Raw genomic sequence first — 21337 nt, forward strand, 5'->3', positions numbered from 1 at the left:
GCACTTAATTATAGAAAAAGAAGATGTCTCGCAATAGAAATGGAGAAATATTACATTCAAGACGTTACTTGGAAAAAGTCCGAAGAAGACATTAACATAGTAAATAAGCCAATTCAATATTTCAAAACGTTTTCGATGATGCTTTACTTAAATTGATTATGGAACAGACCAATATGTATTCCCTCCAAGAGTCCGGTAGTGAACTCAATTGTTAAATAAAGATATTCGTCGTTTTTTTTGGAAATTTGTTGTACTTTCGCGTTGTCCAGCTGCCAGTTTTAAAAATGGTAGAGTTTCAAGAGTTCAAAGTAACCGCAATTACAGCTTCGGTGCCGAGAAATAAATTTGATGAAATAAAAAAAATTTTCTATTTTTCTGATCAGTCGAAGTAACCATTTAAAAGCGATAATAATTATAACAAATTATGCAAAATTCGTCCACTCTTATCGTTGTTCAAAGCTTCGCTAATAGGAACTGAAAACATTGACGCGCGCAGGCTCGTCAGGAACTATTTATGACTTGCCCTTCAAATGGACTCGGCATATCATAGGACACTGTATTATACTAAGCGTACGGAGGATGAGTTTAAAAATTACAAACTGTATTTTGATAATTATTTCACTTCATTAAGCTTTCTTTGGCTTTAAAAGAAATGGGGATATTTTGTATCGGCACGGTTGGTAAAAGTCCATGGGGTTCTCTGAGATTAAAACGCAGGCCATTCAGTTCTCTTAACTCTCAGTACTCATTCAGCTAAAGATAAACGAAACTAAGTAAAGAGCCGCATAACAAAGTGTCTAGAAAAATATTGACAGCGTTGCAGCTGATGTATTTTCGAATACTTGGTATGCAAAATAACTATTTTATGGCATATTAAAAACAGCAAGATGCCTTTAAACAATCCGCTTAAACTCCGAAGCAATTAAATGTAATTTGCATGTATTTTGTTGTCACTGGATATAACGATTTGATATTTGAGTTAAAAATTACCAACTTCACTCCTAGTTATGACAAATAATGCCACAGTAATTGCGACTCTAATATGTGGCATAACATGTGAGCTATTCGCATAAACGCAACTCGTCGTTAAGGCATTCTACTTTCAGCTCGCAAGTCAATATCCGACTTCAACTGGTCGGCGCCTCTAAGTGAAGCTATTAAAATAGATTTAAGCTATGTGCATACACACACTAATCCATAATTTCAGTTGGTCGATGTGCATACACACAATGATGTATAATTTCAGTTGGTCAGTAAGCTAGCCGTTCACTCCTTTGTCCAAGTGAGTGATGCCGAACGCAGTGTTTAACTATTTTGCGCTGATTGCTTGAATAGTAGTATATATGTGTGCATGCATATATACAAATAATTTTTCCATGATTTTTACAAATTTTCGTTTCTGGTTTTTCATAGCCAAAAATAAAAACGACTTAATAACTTTAAGCTGTTGCTTTGGAGGATATTCAGTCAGCAAGACCCGACCGGCATGTTAACACAGCGACCGTGTTATTGCTTACATAAATACATATATATATATGTACATATATATATATGTAAATATATGTTCGTATGTGTAGCGTACACTCTCATTTTCAGTCGCTTGCCAACTGGTTAACTGGGCAGTGTCTCAATGTGTCATTTCCGCGCATTTTGGTTATTACACGCATTGAGCAGCAGGTTTTGCAGGATTTCGTGGCAACTCGTTTTGCCTATATGTGACAGCGAACCTGGAGACCCACATTTTATACAAACACAAAAGGCAACAATTTCCAGTTGGTGGACAATGAAAATTGGTTTATATAGGAAAAAATAAAAATACTTTTAATCGTTGTGTGTGATTGTGTGAGGCGTGAAGATAAGGACATAATATGAGTCACTCAATATTATAAGTGAACGTATGTACATATATGCTGACAGCAACTTGCAGTAATATAGTTGAATGTAGTAAGGTTACTTGTGCAGTTTACCAAAGAGTACGAGTGTCTTATACTAAAGTGGGCCAGATAAGACATTATTACGAGAATTCTTGTTGCAGTTCAAATGAAACTCATACATAATTATTGAGTTTTGATATACAGTTTGTAATAGTAAATGGAGTAGATGTATGTGAGATTAAAGCTTACCTAACGTTGACAATATTGAACTTAATGCTTTAAGGACTAGTTGAAATGCGTAAGTTGCCACACTAGTAAATAATATGCGAGAATGTTGTCGGAATAAATTTGATGCTTGAATTCCTCGAAATAACCAGCATATACACGATATATATAATTTATAGAAGAAAAAACGCAGTTGGTATTTCTGCTGGAAAGTTTTACAAATGTTGTTAATTTGTGTGACGATTGGCTTAATATAATTCGGCTATGAACATGTCTACTAGCTGAAATATTGCATAAAAGCGTATCAAGAAACTTTGCGAGGCCTCATATATTATGATTCACAATATGTACCAGGTCATGCTAAATTCATATTACCATCGAAAGCGATGCACCTTCAAGAAAATCAACCCAACTATGTTGGATAAATTGAAAACTCAGTTTAAAGTTCTACGAGGGTTCACAGCTAGAAACAACAAGATTGATTATTCTATGAAGTATTTCATTTCAATAAATCCGAATATTTTCCCGGATATGTGAAAAAGGGGTCATGTCGTACCCAATTCAAGACGTGGAATGATCCAACTGTTAGCAAAGTTATGACGTATATACCATAATTTGTAATGCCCTAGAAAATATTTTCATCGAAAAGCAATATACGTATATAAAGGGTTTTTTCATAGGGACGCTATAAAAGTACCGATAGGGACAGCATGCCATATTTACCCCGCTCTTTTGAAATTTCTCTTCAGTAAGGCTTGCCATTTCATCATTGGAAGATATACGCTCCAAAAACAAGTCTAGATAATTAAAACTTACTACAGAAATTCGGAGTCAGTTACCTCAACTTTAAGAGCGCTACGTTCAATTTTTGGTCGTGATAAATGTCCTGTCAGATCAACAATTAAGCGTCTAATGGGAATTTTTGGAATTTTAATCTACAGGCATAATACAAAATGTTCTCCTGCCAGTGAGACAAAGAAGTGCCCATGAGAACACTGCTGCCGCAAGCTCATCAATTGGGGAAGATCCAAATCAAGCCCTCACATGTCGTTCTCAAGCGTTGGGCATCTCTGTGACGTCGTTGTGGCGAATTTTGTGAAAAGATCTTGTCCTACATCCTTACAAGTTTAAATTGACGCATGAACTCAAGCCGCTTCACCACCAGAATCGTCGTATGTTCGTGAATTAGGCTGTGCAACAACTTGAAAATTATCGGGATTTTCATCCAAAAATCATCTTCAGCGATGAGGCTCATTTTTGGCTGAATGGCTTCGTCAATAAGCAAAATATGCGTTACTGGTCAGGCAGCAATCCTCATGTACTCCCTGAGTCAGTTCGGTGCGGTTTATGAGCCGGCGACGTCATTTGGCCGTACTTCTTCCGTGATGATCAAGATCGGATTTATTGAAAACCAAGTTTGATAAACGTGTTATCTCACGAAATGATCCAATCAATTGGCCGCCTTGGTCGTGTGATTTGATGCCGTTGGGTTATTTGTTGTGGAGCAACGCCAAGTTTATGGTCTAATGCCAACAAACCAGCGACGATTGATGAGTTTCGCAGGAATATCGAGCGTAAAATTACAGCAGTATCGGTCGATTTATGCTTGAAAACCGTTCTATTCAAGGCTATTTTCGAGTCGATGCAGATTTTAGCATCCAAAGTCTCTGCAAACAGTCAACAAGATGTCACAAAAAGGTGGAATATTCGAAAAGCTATGAAAATTATGACTTTTATTTTTTCATTCTACGATCTTAAGCCTTTTATATTTTGGGCTATGTTTGTTTTTTTGACGCTAAATATTACAAAAGTGAGTTTCCTCTTAAGATCTCAGCATCGGTCATTGGCGACCCAATTCATTCGATTTCGCCATAATTTAATTGGCTTTTGACAAAGTACTTTTCTCTTTCAAAAATGATTTTTTCTCGATTTTGTACCTCAATCGCTCCAATAACGATATATAATAATTGCTCATGATGTTTTTTTTCTTTTTCAAGCTTAAGAAATAAGTGTATTTTTCCTATGGGACAGGTATTTAACTGTAATTTCTTCAAAATGGCTATTAAAATCTGTGCTTGGCAATGGAAAGCACCGCAACTGATCATGATTAGCTTATGATAATTTTCCGAAAAGTTATTCCATTGTCTGCTTCCGCTTAATGAAATTACGGAATTGTTTGAAACTAAACCACTCCACGACTATTTCATTTACTTTACATCTCTAAAATAAGTGCCGCCATTTCACCTCTAAAAGCTTATCTAATAGCAGCTTCGAGTATATAGTAGCAGAGAGCAAAGTAAAAGTTGGAAAAACTAACCAAACACGCAAATTCGTGTACTTTCGGCGCTTGTTGACATTTAGCATCATTTTAAGCAATTAACGTACAACAACAGTAGCGTACGAGTATAACGCAGGAAATGGGTTGTAAACAAAATTCACACTTTGCACAATTCAAGCAGCAGCACTGCAGTAAGTTCAGCTCACTCTACTTAACCAACTGCGGTTGCTGCTTTCGTACGTGCCCACTAACACATGCATGGATATTTGCTGGTTCAGTTACTAATGATTACTGCGGCGCTGATGTAACCGAATCGCATGCATCGTATTTAATCTGACAATAGACTTACCTTGCCATCTGAAAGCGGAATCTGTAACACATCTAATTCCTGGTTGCCGGCAGGCAACGGCACAGCGGACACGAGCACTACGGCGGCGCTGCACAGGCAGGCGGCGATTGCAAGTAAATGGTGTTGCCTCATAATGTCTGTGTGTGTATATGTGTGGGTAAGTTTGAGCACTATTGGTGGCGATGGTTGACTGCAAGCGATTAATCTGTGTGTTCAGGGCTACTCTAGAAGCACTACGAAGCGTTTGCGTTGACTAAAATAAACTCTGAAAAGGGAGAAGATAAGAAAGGCAACGTTTAATTAGGTACTGTTGCGGCATTTGTTTTTTTCTTTCGAATTTCTATATATATACATTTGGTTCATTATAAAATTAATGTGAGATAAATATTTACACAAAACTTGTTTGTATTGGTTGAGCAATATATTTAAGTATTTTTATTATTGAAAACTTTTATTGGACTTTATTTTTATTATACTTGATTTGATCCAGTTTGAAATAGTTTAATGACTTTATTAAAATTAGATATTAACAAATTGAAGTTAACATATTGGAAGTTGTTAAATTATGTGAAGCATACCATATCATGAATGAGCAATACCAACTAAAATAAAATATACAATAACTAGTTGATCCACCCACATGTGCATTGATTCTGTTATACATAAAAAACTATTATAATAAACAATTTATTAAAGTGAAAAAATTAGTTATGTGCTAATTGAGAAAAAATCTTTATTGCTCGTATAAGTATCCTGGGAATTATACTTGAGCAATAATTTTTCAAATTTTTTCCTCTTCCTAATTAATTATTATAATATGTTTTTTAACCTTGAACAGGCATGTTTAAAAATAATTGTATATGATTTGTTTCAATTTTTACATAATGGAGATATAAACTACCCTATCTTTTAAGTTGGATCAAACGGGAGACAGAGTATTAAGTTTTATTAAAATCGATGCTGTACTTTAGGAGTTTACCCCGGAAAAAACATGACACGTGCTAAAAATGCCTTTCTTATCAAAGTTCGAATATTGTCCGAAAAAATAACTGTAAATTCGAAGATTCCAGAAATATCTATGGCACTCACGTGCGTTTCCGGTTGGTCATTGAAATAAAAGCACTTTTCATTTCTTTGTCTTGCCTAACCAATTGCAGTTTTTTCTATTGAGAAAGTACTAAAAATAAACAAATAAATTGTTTTCGAGTTACATTAAAGAAAAAATGGGAAAAGCTACTATTTTGAGCTTATTGGAACGTGAAAAAGTGGACTTATTTCACACTCCAACTATCTAAATATCCAATCGCAACAGTTAAAACGCAGCTCCAGAACCGTTGATAGATATTGGAAGGATCCAGAGGCATATAGAAAACAATTTAATGGAAAACGATCTCTATCCGAACAATCAGTACGCCAAATTGTTAGAAATGCTTCAAATTCGACTAAGTCTGCAGCTAAGGTTAAGGAATAAGACGGAGTAAAAGCAAGCCTTTCAACTGTACGTGTACAATCAGAAATGCAGACACCTAAAGCATCTTAAAATAAAAAAAAAAAACTCTCGGAATGAACTACGCAATTAAAAACTTCGATTTTCAAAAAATACATGACGTGTACTGTTCAATCTGACACTCAACTTAATGATTGACGTTCAATTGTCTTTACTGATGAAAAACGTTTTAATTTAGAAGGCCTTGATGGCCTTATCACGATTTGCTGAAAGATGAGTTATATTCAAGATGCCATCATAGCCGAGAAGTTGGAGTCATGTTGTGGGGTGTCATCACATTTTATGGAAAAATTTACTTGATTTTTATCGATCACAAAATGAACGGCGTTCGCTTCAAAACATTGTTGGAGTCCGTATTTCCTAAATTAAGTGATATCTTTGGACCAATTCGTTTGTTTTTTCAACAAGACAATTCTTCTATTCATAAAGCTCGAGCAGTAAAGTCGTTTATTTTGAGTCAAAACGTTAATGTCATGACCTGACCTCCATATTCTCTAGATTTTAACGTAATTGAAACTGCTTGGGGCTGGCTAACAAGGAAGGTATACGAAGGAGGAAAGCAGTACGAAGATAAGGAGCTTAGAGCGAAATTTCCTTGACCTTCATTGATTCCCTGTATCTTTTTCTGAAGGACTGGATATACATACATACATATGACGTTATTACTAACAAAGGAGGCAGTACTCATTACTGAAATTATTTTTTTATTTCTAAAAAATCAAATATTCACAAGAACTGAAAATTTAAGTTAAGAGAAATATTTTTCTTATAAAAAATTTAAAAGCCTAAGCGCGTCTATTTTAATGACCAAGAAAAAGGCACCCTTTTTTGAGTAGCTTTAAGAAAATATTTGAAAACACACTATATAAAAAAGGAGCTATATTCTTAGTGACAAGAATTACACAAATTTTGACAGATTCGTCATTTTACTATTTTTATGGTACATTTGAACTAAATATAAATAGATTCGTGAAACCAGACAGCTTTATTACTATTTTATTTCTTTATATTATTGGCATTTTGTGCTTATTTTTGAAGAGTTGTACATTCATTTACAAAGATTCAATAAACTGAACAAATTTACCAATTTCTTCACAAATCCAAGATTGCGACCTTGAACTAAGTGACTTGGCAGCTTTTGTTAAAAACAATCAAGTTATTTTTGAAGCAAATAAAGACGATCGAACATGTATCTGAGCTGATAACCAGACAAGTATACTAAACCTGATATACAGCACTAGTAGTTTTTAGATTTTGAAATGATTTTGCATATTATGCAAATTATTGTATCGGAAATATTCAAAAGGTACTGCAAGTGCCATTCAAAATGCTCTTAAAATATGCCGTTATGCCGCAGAGCATTAACTTTTGCGTCTGAGAAGGTCAACATTGAACCGCTGTCTATGCACAACACAAACATGTTGAAGTGGTTATGTGTGTCCATACGTACAGTACACCTTTATTATAGTTGCCTGTGCATCAATTGCTTATGTTTGTTTGCATACACACAGCTATACAGCTATGAAGGTATATATACATTATATATGTGAACCTATGACTATTGGGCATTGCTTTGACAAAATTATGCAAATTGCTTTGTCAACAAACACGTATAGACGTGTGACTGTGAATACAATTTGTATTTGGTTAATATAAAGTTCGAAGCTAGTATCTGTGGTTATGGCGTTTGCGCATGCGCCAGACAACTTTGTGTCAAGTTCAACGGAAAAAACGCTAGAAAATGTTACTAATTGTATGTGGAATTTACTAATGTACAACAGCAACAACGAAAACTACATTTGGTAATACAAATTGCTGATTTTTGCACATCAGGTCCCCGCAGTCATGCTCGCATTTGCATGCGCTGTTAGTAGTTCGCGCATATTTCGCGAGTTTCGGACCACCCGCATTATTAGCTCTATGCATTAAATAGTTAGTATGCATACATTTTTTTCTAATGACTTGGTTATTGCGCCCCTAGCAGTAGTCACGTAAGTATTTGTTGTTCTTTGCATATCTTTCAGCAGCCTTCCGCTTAAAAGCTGAATCAATAAAATATGTCTGGATTCATTTCTGGGGCTTCTAACTCACTTAAACTTGAAACTCATATTATAAAAAAAACTCGTTAACTTATAATTATTTAAAATACATTCAAAATTTAAACTCCTGTTTACTGTTTTTTATGTTTTTTATATAATTTAACTAAATTATCTTGCTTGTGTATCAGGTATGCTTTGCGGAATCTATTTCCGTACTAAATTGAGTGTGTTTATCACATAAATGATGATATCTCAGAAGTTGTTTAAGCCAGATGTTTTGGTTTCAGCTAGATTGGTTTAAAGCAAAAAAGTTATCAACAAAGCTATCTATTAATAAAAAGTAAGACTGAATAAGCTTACGAGTTCACTTCTACTGGGTATCAGGTCATAAAGACTCAATGGCAATGATATTGTGGCCGAGATGTCCAAGAATGGTGTACGACTGACACCTGAGAACGTAATGAACAATGGAAAACTCGCTGCTTACAATGTCATGATTTCAAGCTGGCTTTGGCTAGAGTCAGTACATTGCAGGCAGGTGGCACCTAGCGAAGGCTGGCGTATTTTCCCAATCATCCTCTTATGATGGACTGCTTTATAAAATGCTCAGAAGTAAGTGAATGGGTAATACAATGGCCACTGCTAATTAGGTACCTTCCGGTAGGTATAAAACGCTTGCGGTAGAGACCCTCAAATAATAAAACTCAGTATCAAAGTCAACAACGGAACGAAGCGGACCGTCGTTCAAACGTCGGTGGGAGACGAGGCTGCTACCACCGGCGGATACATCGATTCCATGAGCTGTGTCGCCAGTAGTCACACCTCCACTGCAACGGGAGCATGTTGCGGTAGTTGGGGTACTACTGCGAAACCTCTAATATGAAGACTTGAATTAAGAAAGCGCTGTAAATATAACAAGGAAAATGGAGAAGAACTTCTTCGCTCTCCTGAGCAGGTGACGAAGGATTCCAACTCTGGCAACAAGAGAAAGGTTGAAGATAAAAGCTAGGTACAAAGCGTCAGTTGGAATATGCAGCCGTCTCGAAGGCAAGTTCAGACTGAAGGAAGAGAAGTTGTAACGGCAGGTTTGGGCCAGAGAGGTGGTGAAGAATGACCGGGTACACTTCGCTACTCGTTACTGGTGCAATGCCTCTTATCCATCGTACACTAATCGCATTGAAAAGCACATCGCTGGAAAGAGACAGCTTTCGACGAAGAGTGAACCGAAGGCGCCTTTGAAAAAGAGGAAGTGGAGGGAGGTGGTCGAAAAGCTACACGACAAACCGACAACGTCAAAGGAAGCGACGGCAGCCAATCCGGACGTGAGGATTATGAACTGGAGGGTGCTAAGCGTGGCGAAATCAGGTGCCACCACCGCGGACAGACCGTAATTAGTGGTAAATAAACTGCTAAAATACTTGGACGACAAGTCCCATAAGATAGTGTTATATGTGGACGTCATTGCCATTTTAATAACGGGTAGGTGTCTACAGACTATTTGTAGTATTATGACTACCACTCACAATACAGTCCCGAAATGGGCATTACAAGTGGGTCTGTGGTTGAACCCGGTGAAGACAGATCTGCTTGTATTCATAAGAAAGCAAACATTTCTCAATGGAGGTTCCCTTCGGTCACACAACTCTGTTTTAAAGACCGCACCAAGTACCTTGGGGTAGGCTTGGACAGCAAACTGTTGTGGAAGCACATTGTACAAGAAAGAGTGAGAAAGGCTAGCAATGCTTTATATGCGTGAAGGCTGAAAACTGAGCAGAAAAATCGGCGGGACGACTACTGGCCTTCGGGCATAGTTCGGTAGGGAATCGGAAGTACATAAAGTTCCTATTGGCATTCGATAGAAGAGATTGCAGGAACCTGATCGGAATTCTCACCCGCAGAATGGGTCTGACAAATCGAGAAGACTGCAGGACTGGGGTCCCAAAAATATGATACACTTGACCACTGTGGTGTTGGAAAAATGTTTTAAGTAAATATTTCAAATATTTGCGAAAATGCACCTTGAAGCGAAAGTCGTTGTTAAACAACCTACACGAAAATACCACTACAAAAAATCGCAGTAGAGTGAGTGTGCAATAAATTTGAAGACTATGAGTATAAATGTGTGTGAGTATACCCAACTCGTATTACATAATCCCTATTTACAATTGTATGTTAATGGATTACGCGAAACATTTGATGACCTCCATCGCATGCAGCGATCAATCAAGAAAATCAACAGACAAATAAAGAATGAAAAAAACACTATTAACCTTATTACTTAGCCATTATTGGCGGTGAATTGCTAATGACAGCACCAATGAAGTAATCGCACTTCGGAGAAAAAGCTGCCAGACGCGGACATGAAAGTGAGCGTGAAAGAGCGCATGACTTTCGCAGAAATGGAAAAAGCAAGAAAGTAGGTGGGCAAACGGAATTAAAAAGCAAAACAAAAAACGAAAATGAAAATAAAAGGAAATTGTTTACGGCGCGCGTTCATAGACTCCAGCGGCTGTTTTTGTTGCGCATGCGCGCTACCATGGCTGGCAGCCGAGAGCGGATGGATGGTTGGCTGACTGGCTGGCTGGGTGAATGGCTGAGCTGTTGGCTGTGCTCAAAACCGCTTTTTAGCTGTTATGTCATAGCTAAATGGTTGCGCACGCTAATGTTTTATTTATTTGTTGTTGCTTTTTTTTTACAAAATGTTTTTGCATTTCGGTATGGCTCCGCGTTGTTGTTATTATGGCCTCTTTCATACAAATATTTACACTTTCATACACTTATATTTATACTCGCTGATATTTTATTTTATTGCATTTTTAGCAGCAGTTTTATCTTCAGCCACGATCCGTTCACGCTGCTGCTCACTCTGGGCTCTCGTAAATGACACAATAATAACAAAACAACAGCGCATAGTTTGAATGGTGTTTTCCAAGCAGCAATAATGACTTGGCAACTGTTGCGGCAAAGTGCCTGGCTGCTTCTTCAGCGGAGGCAGAGAAGGGTGTACAAATGCTACACAACTTTTGAAATTCATTTCCATGATGCTGGCAAATTTACTCTGACACCAATATGCCAATATTCGCGGCATTAAAGTGGGCTGAGCGTAACTAATGTGCGTTGCAACTCTTGCAAGACTCAAAATAAATTTACTCGCATAACTCTTGTGTCTGCTAAAACTGTGTGCAGTGAAGAGAGTAATGAATAATTTATTTTATGTCGTACTTTTTACAAATGTAACTACATTTGTCGTACTTTTACTTTTAGCTCTTCATCAGTGAGCTTCAAGAGCATCTACAATTATGTTTGTTGTTTTTTCTATTCTTGAGCCTAGGCTATAGTTAACTTAGAAAATTCTAGAATATGACTTCTGTAGGTTAGAAAATTGTCTACCTTATTTCTTATAATTTTCTTGTTTTTGACTTCATAGTCCAATGTTTCAAGAAGCCATTTTAGGTTGAAATATGTATTTAATTTTATTTTATATATTGTATTAAAAATATTTATTGAAGACGAACCATGAAAATAAAGCTACATTGACTATTGTAAAAAAATTTCTCATATTCATAGGCCGCTTAGAAAAAATTGTATCTGAAATCAATCTTCAAATGACAAGTGAAGAGAAAGGAGGTAATAAGCTGTGTGGTCTTCTACTGAAATAAATAAATAGCTCGAGTTATATAAGAAGTTCTACTGTAGAGACATTTTCAGATGATATTCTGAAAGTTTTTATGTTCGAATGATATGCTAAGGATCGATCTTGTTATCGAAGGATCCTGAGTTGGTGAGACTCACTGGGAAAGAAAAATTTTGTGTACCAAAATATGACGAGATATAATCACCGCATACCAAACCAAGAAGAATAGTTATGATATGCAAGTCTTATAGAGGTTATTGGCAGCTAGCGAACCCTCTGTACATTTGAGAATAGTCAGAAAATATAAAAGAAAATTACTTCGGTTGCACCTATAATACCCTTCAAAATGATTTTAACATAATTTTAGTCAATCACTTTGGCAGCTATATACTATACTCGATCCAAACAATTGTGTGAAAGCTTGCACCATTTTCATAGACAATAACAAATTTCTGGAAGATATCTCGTCAAATGAGAAAGATTTCCATAAAAACACTTTAATCCGATCCTTTATTTTACAAATGTAACAAATTTCTGATCGATATCCCAAAAACTGAGGAACTAGTTAGCGTATATACAGACAGACGGACAACAGTTGTTGTGTTTTACGTGAGTACCTGCCGTTGACAGCCTATACTCACGGTGCTTGAAAGCACATAGATCAAAACAAACAAAAACACTATCAAAACAACGTTGAAGTTCCCCCATAATAATATATGAATGTGTTTTGCAAATATTATTAGGTTCCAACTGGTCAGGTGGAAGGGAAACCTTTTCCACATTGCTCGTGTTTGAGGCCGATCTAAAACCTCTGCCGTGCTGTTAATCCGACACCAGGCCGCAGTACGACTCTACACTACATATTTAATTCTACCTGCCTTTAGGTTTAAACCACAGCCACCATGAATCTTTCCAAACGGCCAAATCCAATGTGCTGATTGGAGCGAACTCCAAGGGCTAACTGCTCCACGTAGTACCAGATTTAAGTCTGCGGTCACACCTCGTAGCTTTGACTTAGTGCATATTAGATTTTAGTCGCCTCTTACGACAAGTCTACTTTTTCGCGGGCAATTCTACACCCTGCCCGCAGGGAGAAGACACACAGACAGACAAACAGGACTAAATCGATTCAGCTCGTAATGTCGCATGTTGTAATTTATATGTAAATTTTAACCTATTCAGGGTAAAATAATATGCCGGCCACTTATACCAGCAGGGCTGGAAAGTTTCAATTTAGTTAATATGTTCGTGATTAGACCTAACCTTTAAAAGAAACGCACTTAGGTATATACTGATAAATAATATGATGTCATTTAGGGATATTTGAGATAAATGTAAAAATACCATATACACTTTTTTTATTTAACTTCTGATAATTTGCTTCCAAAAAAAAAAGTTTTTTTATCAAACATTGTTAGTTGAGATAATATATGTACCAGATTGCGCTCGCTGTTTAGATAAAATCATCACAGCCGCTGTCTGCATTCACAAACACCACGAGTTATGAAACTTGTACTGAAATTACTTAACACTTTTAACCTCTTAAAGAAAATAATCGTGGTGTGCTCCAATATAATATACAATCTAATTCAAATAAAATGCAAAGGAGGAAGATCTGTCAACCTCAAAATCACCAATTCTCTGATTGTATAATAATACTTCTTCTTTACTTTGCATAATAATAAGTTATATAAATAAATTTTTTTATATTGAAACTCTTAGAGAATTTTAAGTTGCTTGTCTTATATAAACAAAAGAGAACTATTTTATGGCTGTCAAAAGTCCGAAATTTCAGTAGCGACTTTATGTACTTTTATACGTGACCCACGCAAAAGTGTTTTATTCGGGCATTTATCTTGCTTACAGTCTGCGCACTTTGTACTTTGTAAATTTGTATTACTTTTATAAATAGAAATTAAAATTTTTAGTCCACGGAATATATTACCACTTTGTTAGCGACTTTTGTCAAATTCGGTCGGGATTTATATATGAGAGATGGTTTTAATATTTTTGCTTGGTAGAAATAATTTAATACAGTGCTTAATTATTTATTTTTGACTTTGCAAAGTAGAAAGGGCTTTCGAGTGTCATAGAAAAGTGTAACATTTTCATTCACGCTCAGTTGCTAAGACATAAATTGCAATGATTCTGCAAAGAATATCATAACCTTTTAGCTAAAATAATGATTAATTGAGGAAAAATCGTTATGCCTGCTTCTCAAAAGAGTTCTCCAATTATCTCAATTGCTTGTCATCCGTTTTAGATGAAATTTAAACAGATTTATTACATACGCGAAAATGAATGAATAATTTTAAAGCTTTCAAAGCACCCAGCAGTAAAATTTACTGGTTGTAAACTACCTGATAATTGGTCAGAGAACTGTCTTTTTTTCGTACTATCCAAAAATATTATAGCGATAGTTTTTAATGTGTTAATTAACAGATATAAAACTTAAATATTTCTTCATAATAGTGCGAAGAAAAGAGTTCAATAAGTAAAACGTAAGCATTGGGTTTAGTAAAAAATCGAAAGACGATATTGCCATATATATGTATACAATAATATAAAAACTTCGTACAATTAATCTGACTAAGAATTGCTCCTTATTGTGTACACTCATAGAGACCAAATTTAACAAATCGATTTATAATTCATTCCTTCCTAATAGTTAATAATACTCAACGATTACTCTCCTCCTTATTTTGGAACGGACTCTAACTTCTCCGAATGTACTTGATAAGCAGGGTTCGATATCTAAGAAGACTCCAACTCCAATACAGTCTTTACCAATGATGTAAAAATAATTTTTATAGTAAGCGGATTTTTAAATTCATTTCACCATCGTTTAACAAAACTAAGAGCGCCCTTCGCTTTAAAAACATGCATGAAGATTGAAAGTTAATCTAGTTGTAAACTAGTACTTCTCAGTCTAATTCGTTTAAAAATTTTTGTTTGTAACTTAATATTGATTCTAAGCAGTTTGATATATCACTGCAGGGTGCAAATAACAATTGCGTTGTTGTAGCTAAGTGCTAATGCTAAGTGGTTCGTTGGAACTTTGCCCCGGATGAAAATTAATTAGTCACTTGGTGGAGCGGTGAGCGGAGCAAAATCAATTAGTTAGTTTAGTATGCTAATCCAACTGACTGACAAGTGATGCATTCGGGTATTTTGTGGTTAGTAAATGTTAAAACAATCATGTATGTGCATTGGCAAATACTTAATATTAAACATGACAAGCATTTAAAGCAAACTAACATAACATTACAACTTTATAATTAATTTTGCTATGTTACAGGTGCAATTAAAAAATGAAAGCGATCAAAATATCATTCTAATTAAATGTATTTTTAATTTATTGGTTTGTATTAAATTATTTCAATTATGAAATTTTAGACTTAACCTAAAAAATCACTTAATTTTCGGAAAAGTTTTGTAGACGTCAGAGGTACGCAATTTACGTATCAGTGTTCATTTTCCGTGAATCACATTCCGTGGATCACATTGCAAATCTCATGTAAATTGAGCATATACATTGGATAAAAAAGGTCACGGAAATTATGATTTAAATTCATTGGCCATATTGAGGCATTTGCGTGAAAACATCCGTCGGAAACGGCCGGAATTTTGGCAAAACCACTCATGGATTTTGTCATCGAGCCACGATTGTGATAGAAAAGTCAAAAACACAATGGACACCATCGGTCAACCCAGTATTCACCAGATGTGACTCCCAAAATAAAATTGCCGTTCCGTGGAACCCGTTTTCAGTCGACCGACGAGGTAAAACGAAACTCGCTGAAGGAGCTAAAGGCCATCCCAAAAAGTGCTTATAAAAAGTCTTTCGAGTACTGGAAAAATCGTTGGCATAAGTGTATTACATCTGGTGAGGATTACACTCAAGGCGGCATTAAAATATTATAAATAATTTAATATTTTGCGTTTTATTTACGTTTTCCGGTATATATGTAATATGCATATACCGAAGATCTACCGTTTATGAAACCGTTACTAACAGTTGAGGAATTTTCAAGACAATTTTTCTAGTCAGAAATGTATTCAGAGTTTTAGGATTGTCCGCTGATAGTGATGGACTCAATTTTTAGCAATTTTACCAAAATTTCAAAACTAAAACCTCACAACAAAACGAAGAATTGCTTTTTAGTGATGAAAGATGATTTTTATTCTGAAACTCTCGCTTTTTAACAAGTACTTGCATCGTTGGAAAGTACCATATTGTAATGTTGTGTCTGATAAGTTGCCATAGTTACTGTTATGAAGAAAACAGAGTCCAGTATATTTTTAACTTTGACGGACTTTAAAAGTTAGGTTAGTTTTTAAGTAATGAGGCTCAACTTCGTGATAGAATATGAAGGATCTCACTTAGGCAGCTAAGAACGCCGGTTGACTGTGACTCTTAAGAGGGATGTAAGAAAATCTTCTACACGTTTCGAACCCACGTACTTGCAAAATATAGTCATATAGCGGAATTTCTTCTTTCTGTGGTAATATGATTGGGGTATGAGTCTTTTTGCGATTATGAGACCAAGAGGAATACAAGGTTTGTATGTCTCAAGCAGCTCTTAATAGATAAATTGTAACCGAAGATCAAAAAAGGAAGAAGTAACTTGAACGGCATCAATGTTATTTGGTTGTATGTCAAATACATTTAAATATTTGTATGATCTTCTGATTGATAACAGCTAGAAAATTAATAGAAGAACCCATAATAAATACTATAATATTGATTAAAATAATAAAGCATAACAAATCAGAAATATTCGGAAGGAAATATTGGAAATAATATCTTATGAAGATGATGCATATCGTGGCCTAAAATGCAAAATAACGTATCCTCAAAAAAAATCGAAATTTTTTATTGCTTACGATTCAATACATCATATTAAAAAATTTTCAGCTTCCGCTGTCAGATGTAAAAAATATATGCATAACCATTTTATAACCAAATTTCAAATTTGGTTTCAATATGAGTGGTTTCCATACAACGTTTTTCCTTCGCCAATAAACTTATGATAAGTGATATTACGTTGTTTTGCATTTTAGGTGACGATTTATTAAAAATTTAAGAAAAATTCCACAGATATGTACATCAAGCAAAGAACTTAAAAATAGTAACTACTTTTTTTTTTTAATGTGATCACTGATTTGATAACGGCTTTGGCACAACATAATGACACTACTGGCATATTATAATTTTTACTTTTTGTTTTAAAAATTAACAATTTTCTAGCGGGTTTTTGCAAAGGCCATAACTTATATTTTTTTTTAAACTTTTTTGATAATTTTTTTTTTGTTATCCCCATATCCACGCCGCAATATAATACACTGCAAGGCATATGTATGTACTAAGTACGAAATAGGAAGTGAAGGCAAGAGGAAAAGGAAAAAAAAATCTCATATACCACGATTAATGAATAGCATAAAGGTATGAAATGCTTCTAGCACGCACGAAATTTAAAAAAAAATCAAAATGCACATATGTATTAGTTGTTATGAAGTAATGAGTTTGCCATGAAATCGAATGATAATAAATATGAAAATTCAAACACGTACAATTTTAGCGTTAAACGCTTTGGTGGTTTGTCGTTCTACGGCAAAATTTGACAATGGTTCCAAAAATTCGAAAATAACTGCAAATTATCCACTCAATAGCAGGTGTACGTGATGCACGAATCGCTGTTACTGCAATTTATTGTTTATAATATTATAAAATCTTTAATTCAATTGTAGTTCTAGGCTTGCAACACTTTTCAATGGTTTTAACAACACGCTCAATATTTTGCTTAATGCTGCTGTTGTATGCTGCTTACTATGTATATTTATTAAATGAAAACGACTAAATTAGCGATTGTTAAACCACGACGACAACGGCGAAGGCGCGTCTTAATTCCGTGTCTTGGCAGTTGGGCTTGCAATTGATTACTAACGTATTTTTATCACACGCCAACGGAATTAAGCTCAAAACCGACACACAGTTAAACAAGTCAACGAGTGGCGCCGCCACCACCACCACCGCCATCGCCATTGCCAGTTCACGTAAAGGCGTTGAGGCTAGCGCCTGCAAGGTGGTCGGCTAGACACCACCGTCAATCAAGACAAGTGCTTTGAGCCAACAGGAGAGGCAAAACGACAGCGTTTACGCTCTTGGCTTAAAAGTGCGCTCCAAAAGTGCTGCATATGAGGGAAAACGGAGTGCTAGTTTCAGTGTGCGGAGTGTTGCCATGTGATGTGATAATGAGGGGTTTGAGCTTACCACCGTCACTGGCGCTTAATATTTGAGTGACTGAGCAATTGAGCGTGATAATTACTAGTGTTCCAAAAAAGCTAAACTGCTTTAAGTCTGATAGTAGCAATTATCTTAGTATTGTGCTTGAAAATCGCAATACGCCAGCGCGACTGCCAAAAGAATGGAAGAGTATTGCAAAGAGTAATTTACTGAAAACGCTGGCAAGCTAAGAGATTTCGGAGCGAAATAAAAGCGCGTCAAAAAATATATACACACACGTTGCAGAGGTGTGCGTGAACGCAGTAAATCCACACCGTTGTTGTAATTGTATTAATTACTATGTTTTTTTTCTTGCCCACATACACTCGCAACCTTCGCGCAAGCCACTCGAATCGAAAGCGAAAGTTAACTATGCTCAAATCCAGTTTTATCAGCTGCTGCTTTGGAATAGATTATTTTTTGTTTTTTTTTCTTTGTTTTTTCTTACTACTGTCAGCTACATTTGGTTTTGCTATGTTTGCTGCTGCCCTTTGTAGCACACACACACACACTTGTGTGCAAGAGCACACACACTCAAAGGTTTTCGTACGCACAAAATAAAGTGGCGCAAAGTAAAAGGTTTAACAATTTTTTGTTTTATCTTTGGTGTTTTTGGAGGTTTAAGCATTCGCTCGCATTTAATTTTACTAATATTGTTTTTATTGATTTTTCTTTAACTATACCTTTTTACCTTTTTATTACTATTTACTTATGTTGTTGATTTTTATTAGTACTTGTCGACAATGCTGACATGGTTTAGCTCAAAGGAAGCTTATAAACAAATAGAAAAACAAGAAAAAACGTTAACTTCGATTGCACCGAAGCTAAATACCCTTCACAGGTACATTTCTGTTAGTAACTATGTGTTCAGTTTGTATGGAAGCTATGTGCTATAGTTAACCGATCTGAACAATTTCTTCGGAGATTACATTGTTGCCTTAGAAAATAATATATTCCAAATTTCGTGAATATATCTTGTCAAATGTGAAAATTTTCCATACAAGCATTTGATTCCGATCGTTCAGTTTGTATGGCAGCTATATGTTATAGTGGTCCGATATCGGCCGTTCCGACAAATGAACAGCTTCTTGAAGAGAAAATGACGTTTGCAAAATTTCAAAACGATATATTTAAAACTGAGGGACTAGTTTGTATATATACAGACAGACTGATGGACAGACAGACGGACATGGCTAAATCGACTCAGCTCAACATACTGATCATTTATATATATACTTTATAGGGTCTCCGACGATTCCTTCTGGGTGTTACAAACTTCGTGACAAACTTAATATACCCTGTTCAGGGTATAACAAGCTGACTGTAAGAAGCTGATAGATAATGATATAAAGTAAAAAATAACAAAAGAGTAGCATGTGCAAGGGCATATAGTATAATGGATATGCAGGCATATACATAAATATTTACTTATGATCGGATTTGTATTTGTTGAATAATTGTCTTGATGGATAATGAGTTTATATTTCTTTCCTGTAGCTCATTTTTTTACTTAAAAACAGGTGCATTTCTTGTAAAATGAAATGGTATAAAAAGATCTTTATCTTGATTTTGATCGGTCAGTTTGTATGGCAGATATAAGATTACAACGTTGCCTGGTCAAATTTTGATCTGATCGAATAGAATATTTTGATAAATCAGTTTATTTGGTAGCTGTATATTATAGTGATGCGATAACCCGTTCTGAAAAACGAGCAGCTTCTTGAAGAGAAAAGAACGTGTGCAAATTTTCAAATCAATACCTCAAAAACTGAGGGACTAGTTCGCTTATATAGGAACAGACGAACACAATCAATCGCCTCAGTTCGTCACGATGATTATATGTATATGTATATAAATTATCCCCAATCTATGACGATGGAGACCTCGTTATCCGACCATGAAGAAGTCCGAATAGTAATTACCCGCCTGAAGAACAACAAAGCGGAACGGCCCATGAGCGGCCCATGAGCTGCAGAACTAAATAGAGAAAGTACTATCTACTATAAGGGTGTACAGCCTCTGGCGTATGCCGATGATATTGATATCTTTGGCTTCAACATGGTGAACTAGTCACTGTTGACAGTCATAATTTTGAAATCGTAGTTAATTTCGAATATCTTGGAACCAGCATTAACACCAACAACAATGTCAACCTAAAAATCTAACACAGAGCAACTCTTGCCAACAAGTGCTACTTTTGACTGAGTAGGACAATTGAAAAGTAAATTCCTCTCTCGACGAACTAAGACCAAACACTATAAGCCACTCATCATCCCCATCTTGCTATATGGGTCAGAGGTATGGACGATGGCAACATCTGATGAGTCAGCACGAGAAAAAGTTTCTGCGGAAGCTTTATGGTCCTTTACGCATTGGCAACGGGGAATACCGCAGTCGATGGAACGATGAGCGGTACGAGATATACGACGACATTGACGTTGTTCAGCGAACAGCGGCTACACTGGCTAGGTAATGTCGTCCTAATGGATGAAAATACTCCGGGTCTGAGAGTGCTCGACGCAGTATCCACCGAGGGAAGCAAAGGAGGACATCTACTCCATGGGAAAGACCAGATGGAGAAGGACCTGGCCACAGAGGGAATCTCCAGTTGGCGCCAAACAGCGAAAAGGAAGAACGGCTATAACCGCGTAAGCGGTGTCCATGCCAATAAAGAAAAAGATATAACTTATACCTTATCCAAAGTTTCCTAGTGACAAACTTCACCACAAACTTAATATCTGGGTGCCGTATATTAAGTTGTTATAGTTATATAAAAAACCAATCACTCTCCAGTCCATGAAAAGGGCTGTTTCGATATGGTCGGACCAAAGGTGTTAAGTGAATGAGTTTCACATGGAATGTATAGAGGTGATTAGTCACATGTGGGGTGAATTTTTAATGTGTCAGGGTCTTATCTCGATAATTAGCAGTTCGACCTGCTGCAACACCCAGAACGAAGTTGAGCAAGGCTCAGTCTGGTTCCGCATGACAACTCGATCTCGCGGAGTGTGATTGGAGAGGCGCCTTTCAAAGAGGCGGGATTGTGAGGTCAATAAGAGTGTCACGTCTGAAATTGCATTACTATTTTGTTGTAGTTCGCAACGTTCCATTGATGTTCCTAGGAAGCTGTATCGACCGATATTGC

The 21337-nt window shown here is 36.0% G+C and overlaps 1 protein-coding gene across 3 annotated transcripts in view; it reads right to left on the reverse strand.

Moving 5' to 3' along the window:
- The window catches only part of LOC120774806, a 46752-nt gene extending 28910 nt beyond the window's left edge, over nucleotides 1–17842 (reverse strand). The window contains exons 1-3 of one of the 3 annotated variants that reach the window (XM_040104603.1): nucleotides 17738–17832; nucleotides 17481–17609; nucleotides 4727–4991 (exon numbers count right to left, since the gene is read on the reverse strand). In XM_040104603.1, the coding sequence (XP_039960537.1) occupies nucleotides 4727–4858 (132 nt within the window). In that variant the 5' untranslated portion in view covers nucleotides 4859–4991; nucleotides 17481–17609; nucleotides 17738–17832. Of the gene's footprint in view, nucleotides 1–4726; nucleotides 4992–17480 lie in introns of all 3 variants that reach the window. The other 2 variants (XM_040104602.1, XM_040104604.1) reach the window with 2 other exon arrangements.
- Between the last annotated feature and the right edge of the window lie 3495 nt (nucleotides 17843–21337).

Source organism: Bactrocera tryoni, chromosome 4 (genome assembly GCF_016617805.1).
Source record: "Bactrocera tryoni isolate S06 chromosome 4, CSIRO_BtryS06_freeze2, whole genome shotgun sequence".
Taxonomy (NCBI): domain Eukaryota; kingdom Metazoa; phylum Arthropoda; class Insecta; order Diptera; family Tephritidae; genus Bactrocera; species Bactrocera tryoni.